This window comes from Schistocerca piceifrons, chromosome 1, assembly GCF_021461385.2.
Source record: "Schistocerca piceifrons isolate TAMUIC-IGC-003096 chromosome 1, iqSchPice1.1, whole genome shotgun sequence".
NCBI lineage: Eukaryota > Metazoa > Arthropoda > Insecta > Orthoptera > Acrididae > Schistocerca > Schistocerca piceifrons.
Window position 1 is genome coordinate 680,009,377 of NC_060138.1, and position 17,702 is coordinate 680,027,078.

General features: G+C 44.5%; 1 protein-coding gene across 1 annotated transcript; it reads left to right on the forward strand.

Annotated features, from left to right (window-relative positions):
• Window positions 1–1,033: 1,033 nt before the first annotated feature.
• LOC124794773 (cuticle protein 21-like) lies at window positions 1,034–9,381 on the forward strand. Its single transcript, XM_047258403.1, has 4 exons — window positions 1,034–1,071; window positions 5,574–5,694; window positions 8,319–8,849; window positions 9,163–9,381. Exons 1-4 carry the CDS (start codon window positions 1,060–1,062, stop codon window positions 9,282–9,284), a joined length of 786 nt encoding a protein of 261 aa, XP_047114359.1. The 5' UTR covers window positions 1,034–1,059; the 3' UTR covers window positions 9,285–9,381.
• Window positions 9,382–17,702: the final 8,321 nt, after the last annotated feature.

Sequence of the window (17,702 nt, forward strand, 5' to 3'; positions counted from 1 at the left end):
CGAGGCGAAAAGCTTTGTGTCGTGCAGTCAGCCCATACCAATGCTGTTTCCTTGAATGGTTCGCACGTTGACACTTGTTGATGGCACAGCATTGAAATATGCAGCAATTTGCTGAAGAATTGCACTTCTGTCTCGTTGAACGATTCTCTTCAGTCGTAGTTGGTCTCGTTCTTGCAGAATCTTTTACCAGCCTCAGCGGTGTCGGAGATTTGACGTTTTACCGGATTCCTAACATTCACGGCACACTCGTGAAATGTTCATACGGGAAAATCCTCGCTTCATCGCTACCTCGGAGATGCTGTGTCCCATCGCTCGTGCGCCGGCTATAACGCCACGTTCAAACTCACTTAAATCTTGATAACCTGTCACTGTAGCTGCAGTAACCGATGTAGCAACTGCGCCAGACACTTGTTGTCTTATATAGGCGTTGCCGAACGCAACCCCGTGTTATGCCTGTTTACATACCTTTGTATTTGAATACACATGCCTATAACAGTTTATTTGGGTCTTCAGTGTAATACTGCTAGTGGTTTAAGCTGAATGCTTAAATCCTTCAAAGTTCTTCGAAAGATTCTGCTAAACTGTATTTGAGTTTTTTTTATCGGCGTTGGATTTATGTCGTCAGATTTAACATTACCACGTACAACAATGTAGTAGCAACACCAGCTCTCCTGAACCTGCCACTAGCACGGTGTTCGGAACAGCGAAATATAAACTGGCTGCACGATCTGCGAGCCCAGAATTAATGCCATCTGTGTTTTGTCCGTACTGCAAAGAATTATCGATAATTTCGCAGGAAGGTAAACGCTGCGGTTCTCCCTTTTCGGCGTTGCTAACCAGAGTGTTAGGGAGGGTCACATGCGAAGGCCACGGGAGAGACTTCCAGACGTAGCAGGCGTGGCGAACCAGATTCCCCTGGTTGCGTCACCGGTGCTCGCTCTGCCAGTCAGGGATGTCCTTAGCGCCTCCAGCGGGGTTGGAGGGGCAGCGGACCACTATAAATGGACCGGGTAACCACCAGTTGGTCAGTCGTCGACAAGCCTCTCTAATAACACAGTCATGGCTCTCCAGGTAAGGTGGCCAGCGGCAAGGCTAGGAAACCTGAAGACTGCTGCAACAAAATTTCCATTACGTATGTAGAGTATACCTACAGGAATTCTCAAATTGGAGGCAAAAGTAGTAATTTACCTCTACGTTAATTAAGAGAGATACTCAATCGTAGTAAACAGCCCACTTCACCTAAAGAAAATGCCCAACAGTACGTTTCACCTTTTAATATTTTTAATTATTGTGAATGTAGTAATTATGGAAAGGCCCTATGAGACTCTGCGTTCCATAGTGGACCTTTCATACTATTAAACTTATTGCTTATGACTCCTTAACTAGCTTCATTCCCGCTATTATTTTTCGGTTTAATCACGTCTACGGCGACGTTACCTTTTTCAATTTCCCAGGCCATACTTCTTTCATACATATGACATTTCATTATATTACCAAGTCTGTTGTCATTGAAGACCTCTTCCCAAAAACGTACACTGTATATTACACTTCTGGGGCAGCATCAGTGAGTATGATTACTAAAGACAGGATTGTGCTTGCTTTTCACGCTATGAATTTTCATCGCAGTTTTTTCCTTCACTGTCAACCACATAGCTTAGAGTCGGCCACATCAGATATTATTTCTCTCTCTTGCTTCCTTTTAGCCACGTCGTCTCCGTACAGTTTTTACGCTTTTCTTCTTTTATGTGTTGCGACGTCATTACAGTGAGGAAAAACGGTGATCCAGAAAATGTTGGTTTTTGGTTCTCTTTAACGTACGTTTTCAAGCAACCGCTGAAGATAAAGAAAGCTAAAATCAGCTGTTTACATCCTTGAGCTTTCGCTGCTATTCTGAGTCAGCTGTTCTCCTTGTCGATGCGCTTTAGCTCTTGTTCTGCGTATTGTAACCATTTCGAAGTTCTGCGAGGCTAAAAAGTAAGTACCGTGAGCAGCAAACTACCATATCCGGTGCTCATTTTACGATGTTCTTTATCTCATCCTTTATAAGAGTCATTACTGACTGGTACCGCAGGTTTGCACTTTTTGCCTTTTTTTGGTCAAGTTTAAATCATGCCTTTCTTCTTTAACGTCTACTTTAGTAACTATGTATTCAGCGTGTACCTCTTATTCAGTGGACTTCACTTAGATTCCTGATACTGACAAGGATTTTTCGTTGATGAAGGGAAAAGAATGAGAAGCGTTCATCATCACCAGGATAATTGAAGGGGGAGTAGCGGCTCTAGTTTTCAAAACTTAGTGTTAACATCTCGGAGACCAGTATGCCCCTCTACGCATTCTTAGAATTACGGCCCTTGCAGAGAGTGACGCAGTGGTGGGTCGTCAACGAGGGACAATGTTGTGAGAGCTGATCGCGTAGTTGAGTTGGCTCTTTTTTTCATATTAGCAAGAACCTTATCAGATCCACAGACTACGTAAATGGATTTTACGATTTCATATCCTCCACTATTGATCAACTCATGATGGAAACCTTTTGTAATATCTTCCGAGAACACCAACCATCGCTGCACCTAACTTGACTCTAGTTTTGTAAAACGTCCATCTGAAGGTAATAGCTGTACGATTTCTCAGCAACCTGGTTACTTTTATTTTACAATCTTTGCGGCTGGAGATAATATTGAAGGTAAAACAAAGCAACTTTTCTATAAAAAAATTCTGAAGGAGTAATTCTGAAAGAAAAGCTTGTTCTAGGGTCAATTGGTAAAGGTGAGTTCGAAAATTACTTTCATTTCATTCTATCATGTCAGGATATTTGACAAAATAGGCTCTCATATTATAAAATTTAGGTAATTGAAGGAGAAATATTAATAAAATTTCAATCAAGGTCTGTATTTTTATAACAGTTGTTTCATTTTTTGCCATGTACTAAAACTACTAAAACAGTTGCTATACAAACGTTATGAGAAGTATTCTGATACATTTCATTTTCAAACTTTCACTTCTTTAACAAGTTTCTTGTGGTGGCCATTCTCGCAGTATCTTTTACACTCCTGGAAATTGAAATAAGAACACCGTGTATTCATTATCCCAGGAAGGGGAAACTTTATTGACACATTCCTGGGGTCAGATACATCACATGATCACACTGACAGAACCACAGGCACATAGACACAGGCAACAGAGCATGCACAATGTCGGCACTAGTACAGTGTATATCCACCTTTCGCAGCAATGCAGGCTGCTATTCTCCCATGGAGACGATCGTAGAGATGCTGGATGTAGTCCTGTGGAACGGCTTGCCGTGCCATTTCCACCTGACGCCTCAGTTGGACCAGCGTTCGTGCTAGTCTTGCAGACCGCGTGAGACGACGCTTCATCCAGTCCCAAACATGCTCAATGGGGGACAGATCCGGAGATCTTGCTGGCCAGGGTAGTTGACTTACACCTTCTAGAGCACGCTGGGTGGCATGGGATACATGCGGACGTGCATTGTCCTGTTGGAACAGCAAGTTCCCTTGCCTGTCTAGGAATGGTAGAACGATGGGTTCGATGGCGGTTTGGATGTACCGTGCACTATTCAGTGTCCCCTCGACGATCACCAATGGTGTACGGCCAGTGTAGGAGATCGCTCCCCACACCATGATGATGCCGGGTGTTGGCCCTGTGTGCCTCGGTCGTATGCAGTCCTGATTGTGGCGCTCACCTGCACGGCGCCAAACACGCATACGACCATCATTGGCACCAAGGCAGAAGCGACTCTCATCGCTGAAGACGACACGTCTCCATTCGTCCCTCCATTCACGCCTGTCGCGACACCACTGGAGGCGGGCTGCACGATGTTGGGGCGTGAGCGGAAGACGGCCTAACGGTGTGCGGGACCGTAGCCCAGCTTCATGGAGACGGTTGCGAATGGTCCTCGCCGATACCCCAGGAGCAACAGTGTCCCTAATTTGCTGGGAAGTGGCGGTGCGGTCCCCTACGGCACTGCGTAGGATCCTACGGTCTTGGCGTGCATCCGTGCGTCGCTGCGGTCCGGTCCCAGGTCGACGGGCACGTGCACCTTCCGCCGACCACTGGCGACAACATCGATGTACTGTGGAGACCTCACGCCCCACGTGTTGAGCAATTCGGCGGTACGTCCACCTGGCCTCCCGCATGCCCACTATACGCCCTCGCTCAAAGTCCGTCAACTGCACATACGGTTCACGTCCACGCTGTCGCGGCATGCTACCAGTGTTAAAGACTGCGATGGAGCTCCGTATGCCACGGCAAACTGGCTGACACTGACGGCGGCGGTGCACAAATGCTGCGCAGCTAGCGCCATTCGACGGCCAACGCCGCAGTTCCTGGTGTGTCCGCTGTGCCGTGCGTGTGATCATTGCTTGTACAGCCCTCTCGCAGTGTCCGGAGCAAGTATGGTGGGTCTGACACACCGGTGTCAATGTGTTCTTTTTTCCATTTCCAGGAGTGTATAAATTACAATATTTCAAACGAAACTAGTCGTCTGCATGCTGCACATTGTTTTCTTTATTTTAGGGGGTGTATCCAGACGCGTTTCGCCTTAGTTGCAAGGCATCTTCAGTGGATGTCCTGAAATACAAGTCGATTTTTTCTTTTGCACGTACAGTTTATCGTTTTCACGTATGGGTTATAGATTTAAAACAGTTCCCAGAGGTATTTAAAGTAATATGGAAAAGTATTTACTTTTTGATTTCTTCACAGAAACATCATCTTTATTGTCCCTCTTCATCAACCAGCAATAGTCGGCCACCATACTTTTAATTCCATCGTCCTTATGACCTTTCCTCTAGCCCCTTAAAGTCCTGGTGCCAGCGTTCTAGTTGTTCTTTACTATAATGTCCAAGATTTTCTGGGAAGTGGTCAATATGTGAGTATAGGAATTAGTCTTTTGCACTTGTGTTACGAACTAACTTCTTGAAATATTCCAACATGGTCTCGACAGTTTCCTTGTAATTTGGATGTTTTGTAGTCCGCAGAAATTTTTCAGTAACAGACTTGAGGCATTCCATGCATCTTCTTCTATAAAATTCATTAAATTCTCAGGTACATGATCATTCATCAGTTTGTGAACTTGAGGATGAACAAAAATTCTAGCATCAAATTTCGTACAAAGGTAATTAAAGCAGAATCTATCTCGTGGAAGAACTTGCACACGCTTCTTTATCAAACTCAGTTTGATGTGTGGTGATAGAAGTAATATTTTTAATGGGTTACAAGTATCTCACACAAGAATTCATTAAAGCGAGGCAAAAATTATCTCCAATTTAGTCAAACATTTCCACTCCACTGTGTTTTACTTTCTCAGGTTCTCTCTCACACAGAAAGATCACGGTATTTTCGTGATCCTAGTTTACCGTCCTAATAAAATACCTATAACTCAGAATAAAATAAACTTTATTTGATTATTACATCTGCATATGATAGGACGCTGAGAACAGCTTTGAAATAAGCATAAAAAGTTAAGTACACATATTTCTTTTCAGCTATCTAATATCGTACAGACTGGTGTTGTCTGCGAATCTCGTCGCTGTGAAACACTGTGTTGTTTTTTGCAGGTGCTGCTGTGCGCATGCGCGCTGTTGGGAGCAGCCAGCGCCGGCTACCTGGGCGCGCCCGCCGTCTCCTACTCGGCGGCGCCAGCGCTGCGGGGATCGGCTCTGGGTCTGGGACTCGCAGGTACGGCTGTCACACTATTGGCTTCAAATACCGACTCTCCACAGCTGTAAACCGAGGCATCCCCTTCAAAGTTTCCATTCCACCGAATAAACAATACTACACTACTGGCCATTAAAATTGCTGCACCAAGAAGAAATGCAGATGATAAACGGATATTCATTGGACAAATATATTACACTAGAACTGGTATGTGTTTACATTATCACGCAATTTGGGTGAATAGATCCTGAGAAAATAGTACCCAGAACAACCACCTCTGGCCGTAATAACGGCCTTGATACGCCTGGGCATTGAGTCAAACACGATACCACAGCTCATCAGGAGTAGTGACTGGCGTATTGTGACGAGCCAGTTGCTCGGCTACCATCGACCAGACGTTTTCAGTTGGTGAGAGACCTGGACAATGTGCTGGCCAGGGAAGCGTTCGAACATTTGCTGTACCCAGAAAGGCCCGTACAGTACCTGCAACATGCGATCGTGCAGGGTTTCGCAGGGATCGAATGAAGGGTAGAGCCACGGTTCGTAACACATCTGAAATGAAACGTCCACTGTTAAAAGTGTCGTCAATGTGAACAAGAAGTGACCGAGACGTGTAACCAATGCCACCTCATACCACCACGCCGGGTGATATGCAAGTATGGCGATGATGAATACACGCTTCCAATGTGCGTTCACTGCGATGTCGCCAAACACGGATGCGACCATCATGATGCTGTAAACAGAACATGGATTCATCCGAAAAAATGACGTTTTGCCATTCGTGCGCCCAAGTTCGTCATTGAGTACACCATCGCAGGCGCTCCTGCCTGTGATGCAGCGTCAAGGGTAACCGCAGCCATGGTCTCCGAGCTGATAGTCCATGCTGCTGCAAACGTCGTCGAACTGTTCGTGCAGATGGTTGTTGTCCTGCAAACTTCCCCCTCTGTTGACTCAAGGATCGAGACGTGACTGCACGATACGTTACAGCCATGCGGATAAGATGCCTGTCATCTCGACTGTTAGTGATACGAGGCCTTTGGGATCCAGCACGGCATTCAGTATTACCGTCCTGAACCCACAGATTCTATATTCTGCTAACAGTCATTGGATCTCGACGAATGCGAACAGCAATGTCGCAATACAATAAACCGCAATCGAGATAGGCTACAATCCGACATTTATTAAAGTCGGAAACGTGATGGTACGCACTTGCCCTCCTTACACGAAGCATCACAACAACGTTTCACCAGGCAACGCCGGTATACTGCTGTTTGTGTATGAGAAATCGGTTGGAAACTTTCCTCATGTCAGCACGTTGTAGGTGTCACCACCGGCGCCAACCTTGTGTTAATGCTCTGAAAAGCTAATCATTTGCATATCACAGCATCTTCTTCCTGTCGGTTAAATTCCGCGTCTGTAGCACGACATCTTCGTGGTGTAGCAATTTTAATGGCCAGTAGTGTATAATAACATAAAAACTACTGGGCTGTAAAGAATTCCTTACACTAGTTCACAACCAATTGTAGCACTAATGGACGTGGAATGTGAAATGTGCAGTATGAAATCAAGGAACGTCGAAAATATTCTCTAGTTTTATGCTCAGCTCTACAATCGTTTGATATGTTCTAACCGTAAAAATGTGTCCTTACTCGCTGTCGTCTTTGGCACGATATAAGGATGTCACATTCTTTTCTGTACTACGATCTCATGGAAATGATTCACAGTTCTCTTCATTCGGCAAAATATGCTTACCATTTTTTGGTATCTATAGGAAAATACCAACGCTGTATGATCGGAAGAATATGTAAATTGACTTGAATAGTATTATTATGTACTACTTTGGTTAGCAGTGACTTAGTGATTAACTACTGTACGATAAACAGTGAAAGAACTATGTAGTATGAGAGAATAACAACTGGGATAAACTTCTGGAGCCTATCACACTGTTTTAATACTCATCGGTAATGTTATGAGACAATATGGAATTGAAAAGCTCCGAAGATCTTGTTACTGTTTTGACTATTAATACTGCTATTTCAGGATATGTTATTAATTACACATCTATGTTACGTTAGGCCTGCTGGTCCGGTGGTAAAGCACATGGTTTGAAGCTGAAAGGTTGTGGGCTCGAATCCTACTCAGATCTTTAAATGTTCCGTTAGCCTTTAACAGTTTTCACAATTCACTGATCTGAAGAGTCACCATGAATGACATGTGGTTTGGTTTCCACATTTTCTCCGAAAGGATTACCAGGTTGGGTTAGGGAAACATGTATGCAAAATTGGTTCCAATTGAAACAGATTTGTCTGTCTCTTGAACTACAGGAAATATTATTATTTAATTTGTAGGACCATTTGGTCTCTTGATAGATTAAAACACGTCATGAAACTAATAAATGTTAATGTATCTAGAATGAAATTTTCACTCTACAGCGGAGTGTGCGCTGATATGAAACTTCCTGGCAGATTAAAAGCTGTGAGGATGGGGCATGAGTCGTGCTTGGGTAGCTAAGTTGGTAGAGCACTTGCCCGCGAAAGGCAAAGGTCCCGAGTTCGAGTCTCAGTCCAGCACACAGTTTTAATCTGCCAGGAAGTTCCAAATGATAATGTAATATATAGTCCTCAAACTCGTTACACTTCCCACAGGTGCTCCAGTTGGAGCTGCTGCTAGCACTGCTGCAGCTGCGGCAGCTGCAGCAGCTGCCGCTAGACTGGCTGCCGCCAGGCTTCCAGCTGCTGGTCTGCCGGCCTATGCCGGAGTCGCTCCTGGCTACGCTGGTGTAGCTCCAGGCTACGCTGGAGTCGCCCCTGGCTACGCCGGTCTGGCCGCTGCACGCTACGCCGGTCTGGGCCGCCTGGCCGGTGGGCTGCCCGCCGAGCTGGCTGACCCGTACTACGACCCCAACCCGCAGTACAGCTTCAGCTACAGCGTCAGCGACGCTCTGACCGGCGACGCCAAGCAGCAGCAGGAGAGTCGCAGTGGCGACGTGGTGGAGGGCAGCTACAGCCTGGTCGAGCCCGACGGCAGCGTCCGCACTGTGGACTACACGGCCGCACCCGGTGTCGGGTTCAATGCCGTGGTCTCCAAGAGTGCCGCTCCTCCTGGGTCGCCTGCCGCTGCCGCTGCAGCCACTGCGGCCGCCGCTGCCGCCGCCTCCGCTCGGGCTGCTCTTGCTGGTAAGTCCCAACCTCAGCATTTGAGTCCAATCAAAATACGTGTGTGGCTGCACTGCAAGAACAGGGTAATAGTAACGTCGAGTTCATCAGAGACAGCATGTAGTTTCGTTGAGCATTAGCATTTTTGTAAGGAAACACAAAATCTACGCCGAGTTCCTTAGATATTGGCTGTTGACAGTAGGAGCAACAGTGATCCATATCTCTCTAAACCAATTACAGCTTTTCAGCAGGCTGTGATATGTCATTATCTGATATCAACATTCTGTCATGCTTGAGTTGCATACTTGCTGACATGACTTATTACTTCCAGCAGGTGCAGTACCAGGTGTTGGAGGCTACCCACTGTCCCCAGCAGCTGCTGCTGGAGTGTATGGCGCGCCCCTCAAGACTGCACATGCTGCTCTCGCCACACCACATGCCAAGTTCCACTACTGATTATCCTACCGGCTAAATCTCTCTGTAAATACGATTGACAATCATGTACAATGAAAATACCACAAAAATGTGAATAAAATGTGTTTATAGTGTTTTATATTTTGTCTTGTCTCATATCATCTGTTTCTGCCCAATGGAGAACACTTACAAAATAATGTTTTTCTTCCATACTTGTTGCCTTACCCACAAAAGAATTGTAGAAGTTATGAGTCTTGGTACAGAAGAGCAAGTTATACATGTTCATTTGAAAATCTACGATTTCTTCCTGCGGGCCACTAGTGATGTAGAGTAGAAAAACTAAAACTAAAAACTCTGTCCGAACAGGTCTCGGAAGGCCCAATGGTACTGACTGACCGCTGTGTCATCCTCAACCTACAGGCGTCACTGGATGCAGATGTGGAGAGGCCTTTGGCCAGCACACTGCTCTCCAAGTTGTAGTCAGTTTTCGTGACCAGAACCGCTATTTCTCAGTCCAACATCTCCTCAGTTTTCCTCACAAGGTTTGAGTGCACCCCACTTGCCAACAGAGCTCGGCAGACTGAGCTGTCACCCATCTGAGTGCTAGCCAAGCCCGACAGTGATTAACTTCAGTGATCTGACGGAAACCGGTGTTACCACTGTGGCAATGCTGTTAGGAGAGAGGAACAAGACAGGTGTAATAGTTCTTAAAGCTTATCTAATAAACATTGAACTAATATTTTGTGTTGTCATAGAACTTTCTATCGAAATGCCATGAATACAAATTCCAGCTATTTCTCATCAAAGTTTCGTATGAACCCGTCGAAATGCCATGAATACAAATTCCAGCTATATCTCATCAAAGTTTCGTATGAACACACTATTTTCACAAAGTGATAGCTTTTCTATAGAAAAGTGATGTTTTAACAGTAGAGCTACATCAGTTTAACGATAATTTTTGTGTCATTCTGTTGGTCACTGAGAAAGGTGACCCAATAGTCAACAGACCAGTGTCTTATTTCGGAAGGGGCCGTAATTTGAAACTATGTCAGCCCATGGCAATTTTATTTTTACAGTTTTACTTAATTCAACGAACGACTCAGTTGATCAGTGGATTGTTTTTACAATTTATGCTACAAACCTCCACACAAATAATTTTTCCTTCGATTGAATCTTCGACATAGCCTCATAACAAGAACCTACATGGCTATACTCTCTCCCTGTGCAATATACTCTTTTAACTGCAAATATACACATTGTTTCAGTTAAGTACAACAGCTTTATTACTTTCTTCTGTACAATTTTACCTCACATCTGTTCCTCAAGCATAGCTTTGCAAATTTCTGGCAGTAATTGCTCCATGAATAACCCATCGTTTCGCAACTGTTGCTTGTACCACGTCATTTAATACCACTCTATCTAGTGTACTCACATGGGACTGCAACTTAACATCGCCAATAACTTAAAAATTGCAATTAGTACAATACTGTCAGTCAATTTTTTACAACATTGTTCCGCCTTGTTTTGAGATACGTTATCAAAAGCTCAAATAGTCACTTATTTCTATAGCTTACAGTCATCAATGAAGCTCAAAAACTGTAAGACAGCTACTTTTTTTATGAGCAAGTCTCTGTGATACGTTAGCACTTAATCCAAAACCGAAGAGCAGTCTCTTTCTTTCTTTGAGCAAACGGAGGTGTAAGGATCCCCCTGTTACAATTGGTAGTAAATCAATACTAAAGATTGAAAATCGATTTCTTTCTCTGGTGGTAACGGATTGCATTCACCGTATGACTGCTCAGCAGAACCCGTTCATAAATGTTATGTATGTGTCGTATAATGAATGAAGTGATGTAACTTCCTGTGTCTTACATCACATAAATATTCAGATAACACAGGCTTTGAATCCTGAGGCGCATAACGAGTTGTGAATGTAGAAGTTATTCACTGTGGGCGCTTTACTGCCCTGAGAGTGTTTTCGAGGCAAATGTTGGGGCTAAAGTTTACTCTCCGGCACGGAATTTTATTCATTTCTCGCAGACTGCATTGCGTAACACATTACTTTCAGCACGTAACAGATAACGAAATGTGTCTTTCCTTTCCATCTAGTTCAGGTATCAAGAATTCGCACGCGAGAGGGAGCGAGTGGCGTTGGCGACAGAGGCAGGAGCATTACCTGCCCAGGGAAGCAACTGTGTGACTATTAATGTCCATGGTCGCGGCAGCAGCATAAATTTTACTTGAAAAGCGACAGAAAGTCGTGGGAAGAATACACTGATCATGATCTGATAGTTAAAGAACTCACTGCAAGGATCAGAGACAGTAGTGCCTGTTAAGAATCACACTTACAAAATCGCGAAATACACTGAAAAAGAAAACTAGTCAGCACTCATTGCCTTTCTTCCAAAGATCAGCACACACTTCACTGCAGTGTCAAAATGTGTTCTGCGTATTAATCGTTATTGATTTTTATCCATGCTCTGCCAACTCATTTCTCAGTTACTTTCTTACATGAATGAGACTTTCACAGTACTGTATGCGTATCTGTTAGTTCAGCATTCATAAAAAAAACTCTCTGAAAACACCATTTATCCTTCTGATAAGGAAGTCGACGTTTTATTTTTTTTTACACAAGGTGGCGATGTCCAAATACTGCGATGTTTCGTGGACTGACAGTTATCAGAAATCGCCTACGTAAGCTGTACACAGAGAAAGAGCTCCATAAATAACGCATTGGTTTAGCACTGGTCCTTATGAAACCAGTTATTCCGCTTGGCATCGATTCATAGAGTTGTTGGATGTTCTTCTGGGTGATATCTTCAGAAATTCTGTCCAATTGGTATGTTTGATAGTCAAAGTCCCGAGTTGGTTTGAGGGCCCTTCCCATAAAGGGCAACAAAATGGGACGTAGAATACCGTCGACACTCCGCTGTGCTGTAAGGGCGCCGCAGATGATAACCAAAGGGGTCCTGCTATGAAATGAAAAGGCACCCCAGACCACCACACCTGGTTGTTGGGCCTTATGGTGGATGACAGCCAGGTTGGTATCTCACCGACGTCCAGTGGGTCTCCAGATATGTCTTCGATGGTCATCGGCGCTCGGTTAGAAGCAGATCTACTCATTGAAGGCAATCACCTCCATTCAATGAGATTCCAGGCTGAATGTGTCCCGCATTACGGCAAACTGGCTTGTTCGTGTGCAGAGGTTAATGGTAGTCGGCGTAAAGGGCGCTGTGAGCTCAGCACGTGGGATAGTGATGAATCCGGAGTTCTGAGCGCCTCTCTGACGATGACACGGTCGTCAAGTTCCCTCGTCCCTCTCGGCAGACTGCTTCCTTTTGGATACTGTGTTCGTCCATGGTTCACCCATTTCTGCCATCATCGTCGAATAGTGGCATCCGTCCTCGATAAATGTCGAACGATCCGCCTATTTCTCCAACCGGCTTCTTTGAGCCCAACTACAAGTTCTCTCTCAAATGATGACGTCTGCGTATACTGTACACGCGCCTGTCTGTGAAGCATGGTTACTGTCTGCGAACACGGAATGAAATTTGCAAAGGCTTTATGCCAAGGTATCGCCATGTCCCTGTTTACTATTCTTGCCAGGTGCGTGGGGAAACTGGGCTGCACTGTCACACATTGATTCATCGGCCTCAAAAGTGTACAGTTTTGCATTTTTCGTTGGTACTTGTGCGAATATCAATTTGTGGCCAGTTTTCATAACTTCGTGGTGCATCGTTTTTCTTGTCTTACAGTGTATATCATGAGTAGCAGGATGCAGTCACAAGTATGTCGCACCAGATATCCACGCCCAACTCACGTAATTTCGTTAAACAGCGGGTCGCTGACTTGTGTACGCGGTGATGGCGCCTGATAGCGACCCAGATGGGTTCCATTGGATTTACATCAAGCGAACATAGTGGCCAAGACATCAACATGAGTACATTACCATGCTCCTCAAGCCAATTTAGCGACGTTCTGGCTTTCAGACAGGGACAATTATCCTGCTGGAACATGACATCGCCGGCGGGAAAGACATCAAGCATGTAGGGGTGCAGGATATCCACAGCTGTCAGCGCGCACGTCTTCGATTACTACCACAGGTTCCATGCGAGTGCAGCAGAATGTCTCACAAAGCACAATTGCTCACACTAGCCTGCATCCTTCGCCCTGTGCACACTTAGTACCACCGCTCACCTCGACGTCGGCGTTTGTGGAGACGACCATCGACCTGGTGTAGCAAAAACGTGTTTCATCCGTCGCGGCGATACGTTTCTATTGATCCACGGTCCAATGTCGACGATCCCGCTGCCACTGCAATCGTAATTGACGATGTCGTTGAGTCAACATGTGAACACGGGGGAGTCGTCTGTGTGCAGCCCCAAGTTCAACGACGTAAGATGAACGGTGTGCTCCGACACATCTGTGCACCAGCACTGAGCTCTTTCGGCAGAGTTGCCACAGATCGCCACCTGTCCTGCTTTACAGAGCAGACGAGCCTCCAAAGTCCACGTTCCGTGAAGAGCCGTGGACCCCAACCACTTATCGCCCAGTGGTAGTTTCAGTGTCCATCTATCATTTCCCACAGACGCTCCCTACACCGTGACGAGGACATTCGACCAGGTACGCCGTTTTCGAGATACCTGTTCACATGCGCTGGGTAATACTAATATCACCTTTGTCAAAGTCCCTAATGTCAGTAGATTTTTCCCATTTGAGGTCCGTGTTGTCTCTAGAACGGACCACCATCAGTCTTTCATCCACTTATATGCTTTCCTTAACGTGTCACGCTCCTACAACGCCACCAGCCGACATCCAACTTCGCGATGAACGGTGGTCACACTGATTTTATGACGACGTCATGTAGTATCCCGAAGTGCTGGGAGAGAAAACTACGCGTTCTGGACTGTGTGTGTAGCGACAGTAGGGCGACAGTGCTCTGGCAGCCATGGGGCATCGGGACGCCAGTGCTGCTGTTCGTCATATGAAGCTAAGCTCTGTAACGCCAGTCTTACCTTTACATAGCTGACTGACTGACGTAATATTATTATGGTGCACAACACCAAGATTTTGTTACGATTGATATTGATCTTATAATTAAATGTTTTCCTGAGACATTTAAGTCTCTTTTTATTATCTACGATAATGATCGAAACAGACGAAATGAATTAAATTTGCGCTGCGGCCGGGACTCGAATACGGGTCTTCTTGCTTGCTAGGCAGAAATTGTGTAATTGTTAGCATTTCTGCCTAGTACGCAAGAACACCCGGGTTAGAGTCCCGGCCCAAGCACGTATTTTAATTCATTTCGTCTGCTTCGATCAATATCGCTTAATATTGAGTTTGAATTTAATTGAAACATTTACAACATAGATTTGGACAACAAGGCACACTGCGTGTACAATTGGTTTGAAGAATACGTGTACAGTTTTTCCTTGGTAGTTTGAATCTAGATGTGCGATAGTAAGAACTGTGATCATTGGTTTGAAGAATAATTTACATTGCATAATATTTACGTAACTGAAGGTTATAGTCGTTCCCTGGGATTTATAAATATTCTGAGACTACAAGAACTTTAGATTTTGCATATGGAAGAAGGTGAGCTGGAAAACGCAGTCAAGTCAAAATACAGAATCAAGAACTAACATTTCAAAATAATTAACCGTTGAACTTGTACAGGGGACTTAATATTAAGCCCCTATTTCGGATGTTCTCACCTGATCTAAAGTGTTTAACAATTTCAGAAGTGCTCAGGGTTAGGAGTGTGTGAACGAATAGGCAGTTTTAAAAACATTCTGGATCACATCCCGGTAGGAGAAACGCTTCAAGTTTCAGACCAGCGACTGGTGCTGTGAGAATGAGAGATGTCGCTTAAGGTGTCTAGGCGTCATTTACGTCAGTAACTGCGTCCCAGATCCACTGGCAGTATAGAGGCAGGCCAAAATCAGAGGTAGCCCAGCTTTATTTACAGATATTTGCTTTGGCTTTCTTATCGCCGGATACCTAGCACATCGCTTGCCGACAAACCAGAAACTGTTATTAACACCGTATATAATGTACTGCTGCTCAACATACATGGACTCACTATTAACTGTAATTGATATATACTGAACTATTTGTGGAGGTTAACAGAGGTAGTATGCCGTAGAAAGATTTTTCCGCACAACACCAGGAGACACCCTCATGGTGATATGAGGGGTGCAGAGCTCTGACTGGAAGAGCACAGAGAGAAGGTCCGTTATATTTTATTTATTGATTCATTTGTCCTGGCGAGATTAGGCCCATCAGGTCCTCTCTTACATCTAACAAGGCATTCTACTTGTTTTGCATTGCATTAATTACTACAAACATGTAATAATACAGCACCAACAGTTAGAATTCATTATGACCTAAATAGCTGAGAAAAAGACGGTTTATATTAGATCATAACGGTACAACAGTAAAGACACCCACTAACGGGAATGGACATGACATTAGAAGTGAGAAAAGTGAGAAAGAGGAATACGATAAAACAAAAATTATTAAGATAGGCGAAAATGAAGTGAGATTACTGCTTGAGAAATGAAAGGAGAATAAAACGTAGCTGCGAAAAGACAGAGCATTTGCTTCAATGTTTTCTAGAGGGAAAATCTGTACACGTTCATACATCGGAAAAAGTGATGAGCGTGACAGAAGGCCTTACAGGCAACAGGGGATTCAATTGTGCACAGAGTGCAGGGTAGCTTTTTCCAAAGTCGTAAAAAGCTGACAGAGAAGAAATTGGTGAATGTTTCCGTTTTATGGATGTATACGGCTGGGATGTTAGATAAGGGAGACTTGTAATCCACCGAACAGGTTGGCGCAGTGGTTTTCTGTGATTTCCCTTAATCGTTCCACGCAAATGTCGAAATGGTTCCTTTCAAAAGGCACGGCCGATTTCTTTCTTCATCCTTCCAACATTCCCAGCCTCTATTCCGTCTCTAATGATCTCGATGTTGTCAGGACATTAAACCCTAATTTTTCTTCCTTCCTTACCTTATGTTTATATTATGGTAAGATACTATGGTTAATCTCTGCTGCAGTGTGCTGGAGTGTATGCGCACTCAGGAGCAGATAAAGGGCGGTCAAACAGTTTCCGTTTTAGGGCGTTGCTGCAGCATACACACAACGCAGCGCGACTCCGTTGCGAGTATCTAAGTACCGACATGTAGGCAAGGGAGTAGTGTGGTATTAATGTCTTTGCGACGTGCGTGCCGTATATACGGAAACATAAACTGTGGCGACGTTATTACCAAATGCAACCAAACAGGACCAAAGTACTGTTGTTCTTTTCTTGGCTGCCGAAGGACAAACATCCGTATATATACATCGAAGAATGAAGTATGTGTATGGAACAGCATGTCTGTCGAAAATCACCGTTGTGGAATTGTGTACCAGTGGGTGATGCTGGTTCTCGTTAATGCAAATGTCGTAACGCAGAAGTTTCGTCAACTCAAGTGGGAAATACTCGAGAACCTGCCTTATACTCCTGATCCCTCCTCATGCGGTAATCACGCCTTTGGTCCCTTAAAAAAAAACCTTGAATGGTCGACGATTCCTGTCGGACGAGTATGTGCAGCAGTTACTTTCTGTCTTCTTCACACAGCAGGACACTGTACTGTACCAGACGGGTAACCTCAGCCTGGTGCTCGTGCCTCACGGCGATCTGACTGACTGGAATACCGATTCTGCAATGTACAGCCTTCGTCCCTAATAGATACAGTGTATGGTAGTTACGCAACATTCATAATTGGGTGTATGATGCACTGGCATGGTCAAACAGATATATGTTGTAGATATAGCACACGCAACCTTAGTTTTAGCCGTCTAGCGTTCTCACTACTCGTTGGAGTGCATCACGATAGGAGAGGTTCGGTAGAAAAAGTGATTTCACAAGTTTACGTTTCACACCATTTGGAAATATCATCCGTAACTAATGTATGTCATAGACGTAAGCGGAAATTTTTTAATATGTATTGACATGGTTTTCTGACACATGAGGTGCTACTCATCCAATCTACACCCAAATTATCCTCTGTTATATTGGCAGCGATTGTATTGTTACCAATTTAGCAAAAAGAAGTAAGACAACAAGGAATATCGAGAAGCATGATATAGCTGTGACATTGAGAGACGTACTCGTGAAATACTTGCAGGTTCGAATAGAAATCGCTGTGTATATATCCATCTCAGGAAATGGTCCTCTCTATATTTGATCACATACCATATCCAAAATATATGAGAAGCATTTGGAACAGTGATACGTGTGACTGTGCCTTACCATAATGTTGGGGTTGCCGAATGTTTGTGTGTGCGTGACAGAGGATCATGTTGAGAGACGAAGGTTGACATGTCATACTCAGTTATGCACTATTCTACGACGTATTGAACAACACATTTCAAAGGCTCATAGATTGAATTGGCTTTGTATTTTTCAGGGGG